We start from the raw sequence: 14923 nt of genomic DNA on the forward strand, positions 1-14923 counted from the left end.
TTTAGAACTGAGATGAGGAGGAACTACTTCTCACAGAGGGTGGTGAATTTGTGGAACTCGCTGCCCCATAGTGGAATCTGTGTCATTAAATGGTTTCAAGATAGATATATTTTTGATTTAATAAACTGGTTAAAGGGATATTGGCAACAGGTGGGGAAGTGGAATGTTAGCCTTTATCACAAGAGGATTTGAGTACAGGAGAAGTGAGGTCTTGCTTCAATTGTATAGGAGCTTGGTTAGACTGCACATTAAGTACCGTGTGCACCTCCATCTCCCTATACCCCGCGTTGCAGTTATTTACATTCACCCATTATTCACTTAACTACTTTGATGTCCGTTCTGGCAATGTATGGATTTTACAATTCTCAATGGGAACGCTTGTCGCATATATCTCTAACTACCTCCAGCCCGATATCCCTCTACATTCTTTCTTCTCCTCCAATATTGAAATCTTATACATCCCAGATTGTCATCACTCCACCACAGCCGGACATGCATTCAGCTGGCTGGCTACTGAACTCTGGATTCCCTCTCTAACCATCGCCACCTCTCTCACATTCTCTCCTCTCCTTTAAGTGGATGTTTAAAACCTGCTTCTTTGACCAATTGTTTGGCCAGTTGTCTTCATATCTCCCGTTATGTCTTGGTGTTGAGATTTCTTTGATAACGCTCATGAGAAGTACTTGGTATGTGTGAATAAGTTAAAGGTGCTGTTATTGCTGATGCTAATCACATTCTGGATTGAACCGTGTTCTGATTGCTGCTTCTATTAATAATCTCCATAAAACTGGGCTGTAGTTTAAAATACTGCTTTTATTTCATAAATGAGCCTTGTTTTACACACTCCGTGATAACGTTTTTTGATTTATCTTTGATAAGAGATGACTGGTTATTCAGTTTGTTGCCATTTTCTCCTTTCTTATGCCAGAATATTTCACTTCTCAAACCTTCACTTCCAAGTCCCAGCTCCCCAAACCTCGTATTGAATTTCCTTTCTCGCTGCATTGTGTTTATTCTCTTCAATAATCCTTGCTGCCTGTCCTGAATGTTATAAATGATGAAGTTGAATAATATCGACAGAAACTTGAGGTCTTGTTCCCAGCATTCCTATCGCTGGAGAATGCTCCCATCCACACCACGGAGCAAGACGCAAGCAGCGCAGACTTTGGAGCATGCGCTGTTCTCCAGTGATGGGAACATGCGCAGTGGGGGTAATGGCAGGGCCGAGCCGGTTGTTTGTTGCTTTCTGCCGCCGGTAAGTTTATTTGGTGTCGGAAAGAGCGACGGATGCAATGGTCGGGTGAGAAGGCTTCATGAACCCTTAGTGTCGGCCCTAAACACCGAAGATGGAGACAGCGATGTACCCAGCAGCACCCCAGACCTACTCCCCATCCGAGACCGAGGTTGCCGGCTGCCATCTTTTTAGGCGGCAGAGCGCATGCTTAGCCTGGCGAGCCAATCAGTGAGACTCTGGATAAGCCCCACCCCCTCATTCACTCTGATTGGTTGGAGGACATGTCTCTGCTCCAGCCCCGCCGTCCTCATTGCTCAGGATGGGGGACGCTGGACAATAAAGGAGACGTTCCACTTTTGACTCAAATCAATAATGACTCTGATCTCTGGGAAGGAAGGAAACCCTGGGAGGTGGACAGCGAGGATTCAGAAACACCCGCTGGAGGCCCCAAACCCTCAATAAGAAGCTGCAGCTCCCGCATCTGGGTATTTCTGATTCATTTGCGGCCATCTTCTGGGCCCCAGTGACCAGGAGAGAAAAGGATTGATTCACTGGCAGCTGCAAGATTTCTTTATCAATGGGGATGGAAAGGGGGAATTAGGGGGGATCGGGAGATTAAGGTGGGGAGGCAGATCGGGGATCATCGCGGGGGCGACTGTAAACCAGAGATAGAGTTTGGTGTGAAATTAATGGGTTGTAAAACAGGAAGTCAGGGATACAGTCAGAATCAACAACTCCAAATATATAGCACCAATAACATCACAAATCATTCCAGTGAACATCCCAGGAAAGTTATAAAACAAACTGTGACATCCAGACACATAAGCAGATAATAGGCCGGATTACCAAAAGCCTGGTAAATATGTAGGTTCGAAGGAGTGATTTAATGGATGAAACTGAGGTGGGGAGACTGAGAGATGTAGGGAACTAATTCCAGAGTTTTCAGCTGAGGAAACTGAAGGGGTGACCACTGATGGTGGATCAAATATGCTAGGAAATGTATAAGAGACCATAATTAGAGCACAGTAGATCTCTCAGAGGGTTGCGGGAATGGAGATTTCAGAGATAGTGAGGGAGGAGGCTATAAAGAGATTTAAAAACAAGGATGAGGATTTTAAAATCAAGACTAGGAGCCAAAGCATATCTGGGAGCACAGGGGTGATAGGGGAATGGGACTTGTTCTGAGTTAAGACATGGACAGCAGACATAGAACATAGAAAATACAGCACAGAACAGGCCCTTCGGCCCACGATGTTGTGCCGAACCTTTGTCCTAGATTAATCATAGATTATCATTGAATTTACAGTGCAAAAGGAGGCCATTCGGCCCTTTGAGTCTGCACCGGCTCTTGGAAAGAGCACCATACCCAAACTCAACACCTCCACCCAACACCAAGGGCAATTTGGACATTAAGGGCAATTTATCATTGGCCAATTCACCTAACCCGCACATCTTTGGACTGTGGGAGGAAACCGGAGCACCCGGAGGAAACCCACGCAGACACGGGGAGGACGTGCAGACTCCGCACAGACAATGACCCAAGCTGGAATCGAACCTGGGACCATGGAGCTGTGAAGCAATTGTGCTATCGACAATGCTACCGTGCTGCCCTTAAGAACAAATAAATCTACACTATATCATTTTACCGTCATCCATGCACCTATCCAATAGCTGCTTGAAGGTCCCTAATGTTTCCGACTCAACTACTTCCACAGGCAGTGCATTCCATGCCCCCACTATGGGATGGTTTCAAGTTTATGGAGAGTAGAATGCGGGAGATACCTATGGTTATCTCCAGTTGTAAGAATTTGTTAAAAAGATATAAAAAGAATTGTCCAACACTATTTGGAATTTAGCATCGGGTGGAAGGAGAGTGTGTGAGATGGGGATTTGCCGCTTTGAGGGAAGAAGGGATAAATGTTTCATAGAAACTAAAATTGTTCTCAATTTCTATTCTGTACTGACAATGAATACTTTTGTAAACCTCTTTTCCAGGGTATGAGAAGGGATAATTTGCAGGTGGGAAGCTCAAACCAAATATCACATCAAGGTTTGACAAGGTCACATGATTTTTCAGGATCTAAGTATCATCAGACTTTGAATGTGGAAGGAGAATTGTTTGTCTGTTCTGCAGGTGGGAAAGGACTGCAAACATCAGTGTGACTGGAAAAGTACCGAGAGACACACATGCGCACACCGGAGTGAGTGTGTTCCAGTGAACTGACTGTGGAAAGATCTTTAACCAGTTACAGAGCCTGAAAATAAATCACACAATTCACAGCAGGAAGAAACTGTACAAGTATTCTATGTCTGCATGAGGCTCCAACTGATCATCCAACCTGGAGAGACACAGAAACACCGGTACCATGGAGAAACCATGGAAATGTGGTGACTGTGGGAAGGGATTCAATTGTCCATCCCAGCTGAAAATGCATCAATGCTGTCACAGTGAGGTGAGGCCATTCACCTGCCCTGAGTGCGGAAAGGGATTCAATCGGTTATACAACCTCCAGAATCACCTACTGACTCACACTGAGGAGAAACCATTCAGCTGTACTTCATGTGGAAAGAGTTTCAGGAAATCATTCAGCCTCATTTCACACCAGCGAGTTCACACCGGGGAGAGACCATTCACCTGCTCAGAGTGTGGGAAGGGATTCACGCAGTCATCCAACCTGCTGACACACCATCGGGTCCACACAGGGGAGAGTCCATTCACCTGCTCCGATTGTGGAAAGAGATTTACTCAGTTCTCCCACCTGCAAATACATCAGCGAGTTCACACTGGGGAGAGGCCATTCACTTGCTCTGAATGTGGGAAGGGATTCACCCAGTCATCTGACCTACTGACACACCAGCGGATTCACACTGGGGAGAGGCCGTTCACTTGTTTCACTTGTGGGAAGGGATTCACTCAGTCTTCTAATCTGTTGATACACCAGTGGGTACACACTGGAGAGAGGCCATTCATTTGCCCTGTATGTGGGAAGGGATACATTGCTTCATCTGATCTGCTGAAGCACCAGCAACTTCACATTGAGGAGAGGCCATTCACTTGTAATCTCTGTACAAAGACATTCAGGTCTTCTTCCAATCTTTGTGCACACCAGCGAGTTCACACTGGAGAGAGACTGTTCACCTGCTCCGACTGTGGGAAGAGATTCACTACGTTCTCTCACTTCACTTCACACCTTCGAGTTCATACTGGTGAGAGGCCATTCATTTGCCCTGAGTGTGGGAAGGGATTCACTCAGTCATCCAACCTTCAGAGACACCAGCGAGTTCACACTGGGGAGAGACCGTTCACCTGTTCCCAATGTGGGAAGGGATTCAGTCAGTCATCCAACCTGCTGATGCACCAGCGAGTTCACAATGCAGAGAAACCGTTCATCTGCCCTGTATGTGGGAAAGGATTCCCTAGGTCCTCTGATGTGCTAAGTCATCAGCGAATTCACACAGAGGAGAGGCCATTCAGCTGTACTGCCTGTGGAAAGCGATTCAGGTCTTCTTCCAATCTCAGTGTACACCAGCGAGTTCACACTGGAGAGAGGCCATTCACCTGCACCCAGTGTGGGGGAAAATTCACTCAGTCTTCCCACCTTCTGAGACACCAGCGAGTTCACAAGTGATTACAGAAAGTGGATTCTGCTGTTATTACTGCTGTTAATCACATCCAGGACTGAACCATGTTCATTCTGACAGTTGGGGTTTGTTTCTGTTGATGTTAGTAATCCCTGTAACTGGGCTGCAGTTTAACATTTTGGATCTACAGCTGATTGTGTTCTCGGAGCTTCGGTGTCCCTTTTCGAACCGCTGTATGTGATCCTTTCCCATAATTCAGAAACCTCATCAGAAATTAGTTTATAAGATTCTGAACTTTTACTTCAATCATAAATAGATTTTTGGTACAAACTCTACAATTCAGTGTCTGAGAGGTTCCAATGATTAACATCTCCAATTAGAAAATGCTGATTAATCCTTGCTGCCAATTCTTACTGGCTTGCACATTACACACAGTAACACCATTATTATCCAGCAGAAAGATGCAGAATGAGAATTGGTGGACAATGAGAGTTCCCAAATGTTACCCCTCCTGCTGGTACAGAAATCCCCTCAGCATAGGAACGGGGACAAGTTCAATCCAAGTAACGGACTGTCAGAAATCACTGTCTATAAACCATATAAAATCTTCAGAAACTTATGGAACATTAGACAAATAGCTCAGACTCTCTCTGACTCATGAAGAAAACTTCTGTAGCATCTTACTGGCCGACAAACACAGTTATCTGGCCTGTTTTCTCTGCCAAGGACATGTCTCTAGCACAGGCCCTGAAACAAGACATTTTTAACCCTGATATGATTGGGTCTCATGACTTATTTGCAAAGCAAAATAGATAGTATATACCACTACAGTCACACAAGCTGCTCTTCCCTTTGAGAGCTGGCTGGTGGTGATTTAACCTGAGGTCACCACACGGCAGTGAGGGGCAAGGTTGAGAAGTGAGGCCTTCATGAACAAGCTCTTGAGCAAAAAGGTTTTGAAGTGATGCACGATAGCTTCAGACTAAAACCCACTCTCTGGCTCACACCAGTAAACCATTCAGAGGAACTACTGCCACCAGTTATGGAGATCAGCATCCTGAAAATACCTGTAAACCATTCAAATGTATAGCAGATGCAGTATAATGTGGATAACTGTGAGGCTATCCACTTTGGTAGCAAAAACAGGAATGCAGATTGTTCATCTGAATAGCTAGACTTGGAGTTGGGAAATGTGCAACAAGACCTGGGTGCCCTCGTACACTAGTCGCTAAAGGCAAGCATGCAGGTGCAGTCGGCAAATGGTATGTTGAACTTCATAGCGAGAGGATTCGAGTACAGGAGCAGGGATGTCTTGCTGCAGTTATACAGGACCATGGTGAGTCCATATCTGGAATATTGTGTGCAGTTTTGGTCTCCTTATCTGAGGAAGGATATTTTTGCTATAGAGGGACTGCAGAGACGGTTTAACCAAACTGATTCCTGGGATAGCGGGACTGATGTTTGAAGAGAGATTGAATCTGTTAGGATTTTATTTGCTCGACTTTAGAAGAATGAGGTTGAATCTCATAGAAACCTATAAAATTCCAACAGAACTTGACAAGGTAGATGCAGGAAGGATGTTGCCAATGGTAGGGACCATGGATCGCAATTTAAAGCTATGGGATAAGCCATTTAGGACTGGGATGAGGAGAAATACCATCATCCAGATATTGGTGAGCCTGTGGAATTCACTACCATCGGAAGCAGTTGAGGCCAAAACATTGTTTGTTTTTAATAAGGAGTTAGGTATAGCTCTCGGGGCTAAAGAGATCAAAGAATATAAGGGGCAAGTGGGAACAAGTTACTGGGTTTGATGATCAGCCATGATCATAATGAATGGTGGAGCAGGCTCAATATTTTCTTTGTTTCGATTCTGTGGTGACTGTCACCTCCAGCCCTGGAGATCAGCATCCCCCTAATCCGGGACCAGTAAACCATTCAGAGGAGACTGTCACCTCCAACCTCGGAGATCAGTATCCCCTTGATCCAGACCAGTAAACCATTCCGAGGAGACTGTCACCTCAAGCCTCAGAGATCAGCATGCTCCGGGATCAGTAAACTGTTCTCACCTGTTATAGCTTTTATGTTTTATCTGCCTATTTAGTTTATGTATCATGTCTAAACTGTTGCGTCTCAATAAAATGTATTAAAATCACCACTGAATTCACCCTTTTTGGGTAATCTGAGAGTCCTGGACTAAAATCTTACACTTGTCCAGGATGTGGAGATGCCGGCGTTGTACTGGGGTGAGCACAGTAAGAGGTCTTACAACACCAGGTTAAAGTCCAACAGGTTTGTTTCAAATCACTAGCTTTCAGAGCACCTGAGGAAGGAGCAGTGCACTGAAAGCTAGTGATTTGAAACAAACCTGTTGGACTTTACCCTGGTGTTGTAAGACTTCTTACTGTACTTGTCCATGAGTACAACTGAAGGCATGAGAACTGCAATAATCTACAGTAATGATGAGGTATTAGCTGTGGTTCAATGGTTACATTTTCACCTCTGAGGCAGGAAGTTGTGAGTTCAAATCCACATCCAGAAACATCCAACATCAAATCCAGGCTGATAGTCTGATCCCACGCCGAGGGGGCCCCATGCTGAGCGAACCTCTGCTGAGGGGGCCTGGCAGTCAGGGAGCTCTGCACCAAGCGAACCCCATGCTGAGGGAGGCCTGCGCTGAGGGGGCCCTGTGCTGAGGTAACCCTGAACTCAGGGAGCCCCACGCCGAGAGTGTCCAGTTCAGAGGGAGGCCTGCAATGAGAGAGCCCTGAACTCAGGGGGGTCTGTGGCCAGGTAGCACTGTGCTGAGGGAGCACCACCCTGGGGGAGCTGCGCCCTGATGGAGCACTGCGTTGAGGGAGCCCCGATCTGAGGGAGCCCTTCACCCAGGAACTCCCACGCCAAGGGAGGCCCGCACAATCAGAGAACCTGTGCAGTGGGAGACCCGCCCTGAAGATTCCCCGTCCTGAGGGAGCTCTAAACTGAGGTCCAGTCTTTCAGATGTGACCTACAAATATGGCCATAATCTGCCCGCTCCATGGGTGTAACAGTTCCCATAATGTTATTCTGAAGAACGGGAGTTTTCCCCTGGGTTTACTGTTTAATATTTATCAATCAATGAGCATCACTGAACAGATTATTAGGTCAGAATCACATCTGTTTGTGGGATCTTACTGTGCACAATTGGCAATTGCAATTCCAACATTCCATCAGTGACTGCACTTCCAAAGAACATCATTGTCTGTGAAGCACTTTAGGACATCCTGAAGTTATGAAAGTTTTTGTATAAAGGTGAACCTTCCATTAACAATCCTCAGTCTCAGTCTGCTCAATCTGCTGAGTGAGTGAATTAAATCTTTCTTCACAAATCACCAAGACACCAGACTGCTAATCATGTCAGAAACATTGTTCACCGGTTCTAAATCACAATTTACAGTTAAATCTGAGCACAGATTCTCTCTCGCCATGACTAAATGTAATCAGAGTTACCTAGTGGTTTAACACTGATGGGGGGAGATTTTTCACTAAACCAGGAACACGGGTTCCCCAGGCTATTCCATGATTCATGGTAAATCAGCACAAATGGATATTTATCACAGAACAGACCAGAGTCTGAGGTTAGAAATTGGTGAGTTTACTTTCAGAAGAATTTCTTCAATATGTTGACAAGTTAACAGCTTTGAACAGCCTGTTTATCAAACAGCTCAAGCCCACTTATGAGAATAAAAATCTTTATTATTGTCACAAGTAGGCTTACATTAACACTGCACTGAGGTTACTGTGAAAAGGCCACATTCCGGCGCCTGTTTGGGTACACGGAGGGAGAATTCAGAATGTCCAATTCACCTAACAAGCACATCTTCCGGACTTGTGGGAGGAAACCGGAGCACCTGGACGGAACCCACACAGACATAGGGAGAATCGAACCTGGGATTCTGCCGCTGTGAAGCAACAGTGCTACCCACTGCCTCCGTGCCTCCCATTACAAAGATTCAGAGCTCACACAGCCTCATCCTCGAGTTAAATAGCAGACTTTCTCCTTTCAATATAGAGCTGTAGGATTGGACTGATCTGTATTCATCGTTGGTTCAATACAGTTTCTGGCTGTGTTTACTTTTAAAATTAGCGATTCTCACACGATTGCGAGGTGGTAAGTTCAGTCAGGGTTTTTGACACCAGGGATAGAACCCAACTGTCAGAATAAACACGGTTCAGTCCTGGGTGTGATTAGAACACAGAACATACAGTACAGAAGGAGGCCATTTGGCCCATCGGGTCTGCACCAACCCACTTAAACCCTCACTTCCACCCTATCCCCGAAACCCAATAACCCCTCCTAACCTTTTTTGATCACTAAGGGCAATTTATCATGGCCAATCCACCTAACCTGCACGTCTTTGGACTGTGGGAGGAAACCGGAGGAAACCCCGCAGACATGGGGAGAAGGTGCAGATTCCGCACAGACAGTGACCCAGCGGGGAATCGAACCTGGGACCCTGGCGCTGTGAAGCCACAGTGCTATCCACTTGTGCTACCGTGCTGCCCACTTAACAGCAGCAGCAACTGCAGAATCCAAACCCCTGTAATCGCTTGTGAACTTGCAGATGTTTCTGCAGGCTCGATGACAGTGAATCTCTTCCCACACACAAAGCAGGGAAATGGTCTTTGCCCAGTGTGAACTCTCTGGTGTCTCAGCAGAATGGATGACTGCGTAAATCTCTTTCACAAGCAGAGCAGGGGAACAGCCTCTCCCTGGTGTGAATTTGCTGATGTCTCATCAGAACATGACTGCTTTTAAAACTCTTCTGACAGTCAGAACATCGAAAGAGTCTCTTACCTGTGTGAATGAGTTGATGTGAAGTGAGGTGGAATAAACGATTGAATCTCTTTCCACACTCTGAGCAGATGAACAGCCCCTTCCCAGTGTGAACTCGCTGGTGTGTGCTGAGGTGGACTGATAGCCTGAAGCCAGTCCCGCACTGAGGACACTTAGAATCATAGAATTTACAAAGCAGAAGGAGGCCATACGGCCCATTGAGTCTGCACCAGCCCTTGGAAAGAGCACCCCACTGAAGCCCACACGTCCACCCTATCCCTGTAACCCCACCTAACCTTTTTGGACATTAAGGGCAATTTAGCATGGCCAATCCACTTAACCTGCACATCTGTGAACTTGAATGGGTTCTGGTCAGTGTGAACATTTAGATGGGACATCAGTTCCCTGGAACTTTGAAAACTCTTCCTGCAATCTGGGCATTTAAAAGGTCTCCCATCAGTGTGAACTCGATGCAGGAAGTTGGAAGGTAGTAAAACAGGGACAGAAATAAAAGGCAGTAAGGGGGAAAGTGTAAGGCAGAGAAGCCATAGTCAAAAATCAAAAAGGGCGACAGTACAAGGTACAGTGACTGAGGGGAGCTCAGCGAATAGGACCAGGAATACTAAAAGAAATAAAACGGGAAGTGAAAACATTAATGGTAAGCGACGCGGCAGGTTGTTACATGAAGATATGGGTTCAACGACAAGGAAAATTAGGAGAAAGGTTAAGAGGAAATATAACTTAGGAGATGTTACTGATCGAGGTGTTAAGATTCAGAACAGAGGTAAAAAAGCCAACATAAGTACTTTACCTGAATGCTCGTAGTATTCGGAATAAGGTAAATGAGTTGATGGCGCAAATCATCATGAATGATTATGATTTAGTGGCCATTACTGAAACATGGTTAAAGGATGGTCACGACTGGGAGTTAAATATCCAAGGGTATCAAACTTTTCGGAAGGACAGTGTGGATGGTAAGGGAGGTGGTGTCGCTCTGTTATTTAAGGATGACATCCGGGCAACAGTAAGGGATGACATCGGTGCTATGGAGGATAAGGTTGAATCCATTTGGGTGGAAATCAGGAATAGTAAAGCGAAAAAGTCACTGATAGGAGTAATCTATAGGCCACCAAATAGTAACATTATGGTGGGGCAGGCAATAAACAAAGAAATAACAGATGCATGTAGAAATGGTACAGCAGTTATCATGGGGGATTTTAATCTCCATGTTCATTGGTTTAACCAGGTCGGTCAAGGCAGCCTTGAGGAGGGGTTTATAGAATGTATCCGCGATAGTTTCCTAGAACAGTATGTAATGGAACCTACGAGGGAACAAGCGGTCCTAGATCTGGTCCTGTGTAATGAGACAGGATTGATTCAGGATCTCATAGTTAGGGATCCTCTCGGAAGGAGCGATCACAATATGGTGGAATTTAAAATACAGATGGAGGGTGAGAAGGTAAAATCAAGCACTAGTGTTTTGTGCTTAAACAAAGGAGATTACAATGGGATGAGAGAAGAACTAGCTAAGGTAGACTAGGAGCAAAGACTTTATAGTGAAACAGTTGAGGAACAGTGGAGAACCTTCCAAGTGATTTTTCACAGTGCTCAGCAAAGGTTTATACCAACAAAAAGGAAGGACGGTAAAAAGAGGGAAAATCGACCGTGGATATCTAAGGAAATAAGGGAGAGTATCAAATTGAAGGAAAAAACATACAAAGTAGCAAAGATCAGTGGGAAACGAGAGGACTGGGAAATCTTTAGGGGGGCAACAGAAAGCTACTAAAAAAGCTATAAAGAAGAGTAAGATAGATTATGAGAGTAAACTTGCTCAGAATAGAAAAACAGATAGTAAAAGTTTCTATAAATACATAAAACAAAAAAGAGTGGCTAAGGTAAATATTGGTCCTTTAGAGGATGAGAAGGGAGATTTAATAATGGGAGATGAGGAAATGGCTGAGGAACCAAACAGGTTTTTTGGGTCGGTCTTCATAGTGGAAGACACAAATAACATGCCAGTGACTGATGGAAATGAGGCTATGACAGGTGAGGACTTTGAGAGGATTGTTATCACCAAGGAGGTAGTGATGGGCAAGCTAATGGGGCTAAAGGTAGACAAGTCTCCTGGACCTGATGGAATGCATCCCAGAGTGCTAAAAGAGATGGCTAGGGAAATTGCAAATGCACTCGTGATAATTTACCAAAATTCACTAGACTCTGGGGTGGTCCCGGCGGATTGGAAATTAGCAAACGTGACACCACTGTTTAAAAAAGGAGGTAGGCAGAAAGCGGGAAATTATAGGCCAGTGAGCTTAACTTCGGTAGTAGGGAAGATGCTGGAATCTATCATAAAGAAAGAAATAGCGAGGCATCTGGATGGAAATTGTCCCATTGGGCAGACGCAGCATGGGTTCATAAAGGGCAGGTCGTGCCTAACTAATTTAGTGGAACTTTTTGAGGGCATTAACAGTGCGGTAGATAACGGGGAGCCAATGGATGTGGTATATCTGGATTTCCAGAAAGCCTTTGACAAGGTGCCACACAAAAGGTTGTTGCATAAGATAAAGATGCATGGCATTAAGGGGAAAGTAGTAGCATGGATAGAGGATTGGTTAATTAATAGAAAGCAAAGAGTGGGGATTAATGGGTGTTTCTCTGATTGGCAATCAGTAGCTAGTGGTGTCCCTCAGGGATCAGTGTTGGGCCCACAACTGTTCACAATTTACATAGATGATTTGGAGTTGGGGACCAAGGGCAATGTGTCCACATTTGCAGACGACACGAAGATAAGTGGTAAAGCAAAAAGTGCAGAGGATACTGGAAGTCTGCAGAGGGATTTGGATAGGCTAAGTGAATGGGCTAGGGTCTGGCAGATGGAATACAATGTTGACAACTGTGAGGTTATCCATTTTGGTAGGAATAACAGAAAAAGGGATTATTATTTAAATGATAAAATATTAAAACATGCTGCTGTGCAGAGAGACCTGGGTGTGCTAGTGCATGAGTCGCAAAAAGTTGGTTTACAAGTGCAACAGGTGATTAAGAAGGCAAATGGAATTTTGTCCTTCATTGCTAGAGGGATGGAGTTTAAGACTAGGGAGGTATAAGGTGTTAGTGAGGCCACACCTGGAGTATTGTGTTCAGTTTTGGTCTCCTTACTTGAGAAAGGACGTACTGGCACTGGAGGGTGTGCAGAGGAGATTCACTAGGTTAATCCCAGAGCTGAAGCGGTTGGATTATGAGGAGAGGTTGAGTAGACTGGGATTGTACTCGTTGGAATTTAGAAGGATGAGGGGGGATCTTATAGAAACATATAAGATTATGAAGGGAATAGATAGGATAGATGCGGGCAGGTTGTTTCCACTGGTGGGCGAAAGCAGAACTAGGGGGCATAGCCTCAAAATAAGGGGAAGTAGATTTAGGACTGCGTTTAGGAGGAACTTCTTCACCCAAAGGGTTGTGAATCTATGGAATTCCTTGCCTAGTGAAGCAGTAGAGGCTCCTTCATTAAATGTTTTTAAGATAAAGATAGATAGTTTTTTGAAGAATAAAGGGATTAAGGGTTATGGTGTTCGGGCCGGAAAGTGGAGCTGAGTCCACAAAAGATCAGCCATGATCTCATTGAATGGTGGAGCAGGCTCGAGGGGCCAGATGGCCTACTCCTGCTCCTAGTTCTTATGTTCTTATGTTGGCATCTCAGCAGGTTGGAAGAATTAGGGAATCCCTTCCGACACTCAGAGCAGCTGAACGGTCTCTCTCCAGTGTGAATGCGTTGGTGTTTCAGCAGGTTGGAGGATCCCATGAATCGCTTCCTACACACACAGCAGTTGAGCGCTATGGAACCGGTGTGAATATGCTGGTGTTTTGTCAGCGAAGTGGGCTTTTAAAGCTCTTCTCACAGTCGGGGTACTTAAATGTTATTGGGAGGGGATGGCATAGTGGTATTGTCGCTGCACTAGGGACCTGGGTTCAAAGCCCACTATGGCAGGTTATGGAATTTAAACTCAATAATATATCTGGAATTAAAAGTCTAACAATGACCATGAAACCATTGTTGATTGTCGTAAAAACCCATCTGGTTCACTGATGTCCTTGGGGAAAGGAATCTGCCATCATTACCTGGTCTGGTAAACCCAATGGCAGCCCTCTTGACTCTGGAAAGTCCTCCTTACTAACATCTGTGGGATTGTGCCAAAGTTGGACTGTCTCACATACTAGCACGGTAGTGCAGTGGTTAGTACTGTAGCTTCACAGCGCCAGGGTCCCAGGTTTAATTCCCGTCTTGGGTCAGTGTCTGTGCGGAGTCTGCACGTTCTCCCTGTGTCTCCGTGGGTTTCCTCTGGGTGCTCCGGTTTCCTCCCACAATTTCCGAAAGACGTGCTGTCAGGTGTATTGGACATTCTGAATTCTCCCTCTGTTTAACCGAACAGGCGCCGGAATGTGGTGACTAAGGGCTTTTCACAATAACGTCATTGCAGTGTTAATGTAAGCCTACATGTGACAATAAAGATTATTAAAGAAAAATTAGTTGAGCAACAGCCTGATATACTCACAGAATCATACCTTACAGACAATGTCCCAGATACCACAATCACCATTCCTGGGTACACCATCTCACTGGCAGGACAGACCCAGCAGAAGTGGCGGCACAGTGGTCTTTGTGAGGGAGTTGCCCTGAGAGTCCCCAATATCGACACCATGAAATTTAATGCCATCAGGTTAAACTTGGGCAAGGAAACCACAGACCGAGCTAGCTGGGTCCTACAGGACATAGCTGCTAGACTGGGACTGCAGCAGCTGGTGAGGGAACCAACAAGAGGGAAAAAATATACTTGACCTCGCCCTCACCAACCTGCCTGCTGCAGGTGCGGCTGTCCTCGACAGTATTGATAGAAATGACCACGCACAGTCCTTGTGGAGACAAAGTCCCGTCTTCACATTGAGGATACCCTCCATCATGTTGTGTGGCACTACCACTGTGCTAACAGATCCAGCAACTCAAGACTGGGCATACATGAGGCGCCATCAGCAACAGCAGCAAAATTGTATTCAACCACAATCTGCAACCTCATGGCCTGGCACATCATCCACTCTCCTATTACCACCAAGAATCAACCCTGGTTCAATGCAGAGTGCAGGAGAGCATGCCAGGAGCAACATAAGGCATACCGAAAAATGAGGTGTCAACCTGGTGAAGCTGCAACACAGGACTACTTGTGTGCCAAACAGCATAAGCAGCAAGTAATATACAGAGCTAAGTGAAGTGATTTCACAATGAACGCATCAGATCT

The 14923-nt window shown here is 45.4% G+C and overlaps 1 protein-coding gene across 3 annotated transcripts; it reads left to right on the forward strand.

Annotated features, from left to right (window-relative positions):
• Window positions 1–898: 898 nt before the first annotated feature.
• Window positions 899–6971, forward strand: LOC140420831 (uncharacterized). 3 transcript variants are annotated; one of them, XM_072504900.1, is made up of 2 exons: window positions 899–1719; window positions 3230–6971. In XM_072504900.1, exon 2 carries the CDS (start codon window positions 3601–3603, stop codon window positions 4861–4863), a length of 1263 nt encoding a protein of 420 aa, XP_072361001.1. In that variant the 5' UTR covers window positions 899–1719; window positions 3230–3600; the 3' UTR covers window positions 4864–6971. The 3 variants fall into 3 exon arrangements, with proteins under 3 accessions (XP_072361001.1, XP_072361002.1, XP_072361003.1); XM_072504901.1 differs by having other exon boundaries at window positions 899–1255; XM_072504902.1 differs by lacking the exon at window positions 899–1719 and adding an exon at window positions 1877–2090.
• The last annotated feature ends 7952 nt before the right edge of the window (window positions 6972–14923 follow it).

Source organism: Scyliorhinus torazame, chromosome 5, assembly GCF_047496885.1.
Source record: "Scyliorhinus torazame isolate Kashiwa2021f chromosome 5, sScyTor2.1, whole genome shotgun sequence".
NCBI lineage: Eukaryota > Metazoa > Chordata > Chondrichthyes > Carcharhiniformes > Scyliorhinidae > Scyliorhinus > Scyliorhinus torazame.

Excerpts from the sequence above, each read along its gene's own strand:
- LOC140420831 (XM_072504900.1), top strand. The coding sequence starts at position 3,601 with ATGGAGAAACCATGGAAATGTGGTGACTGTGGGAAGGGATTCAATTGT.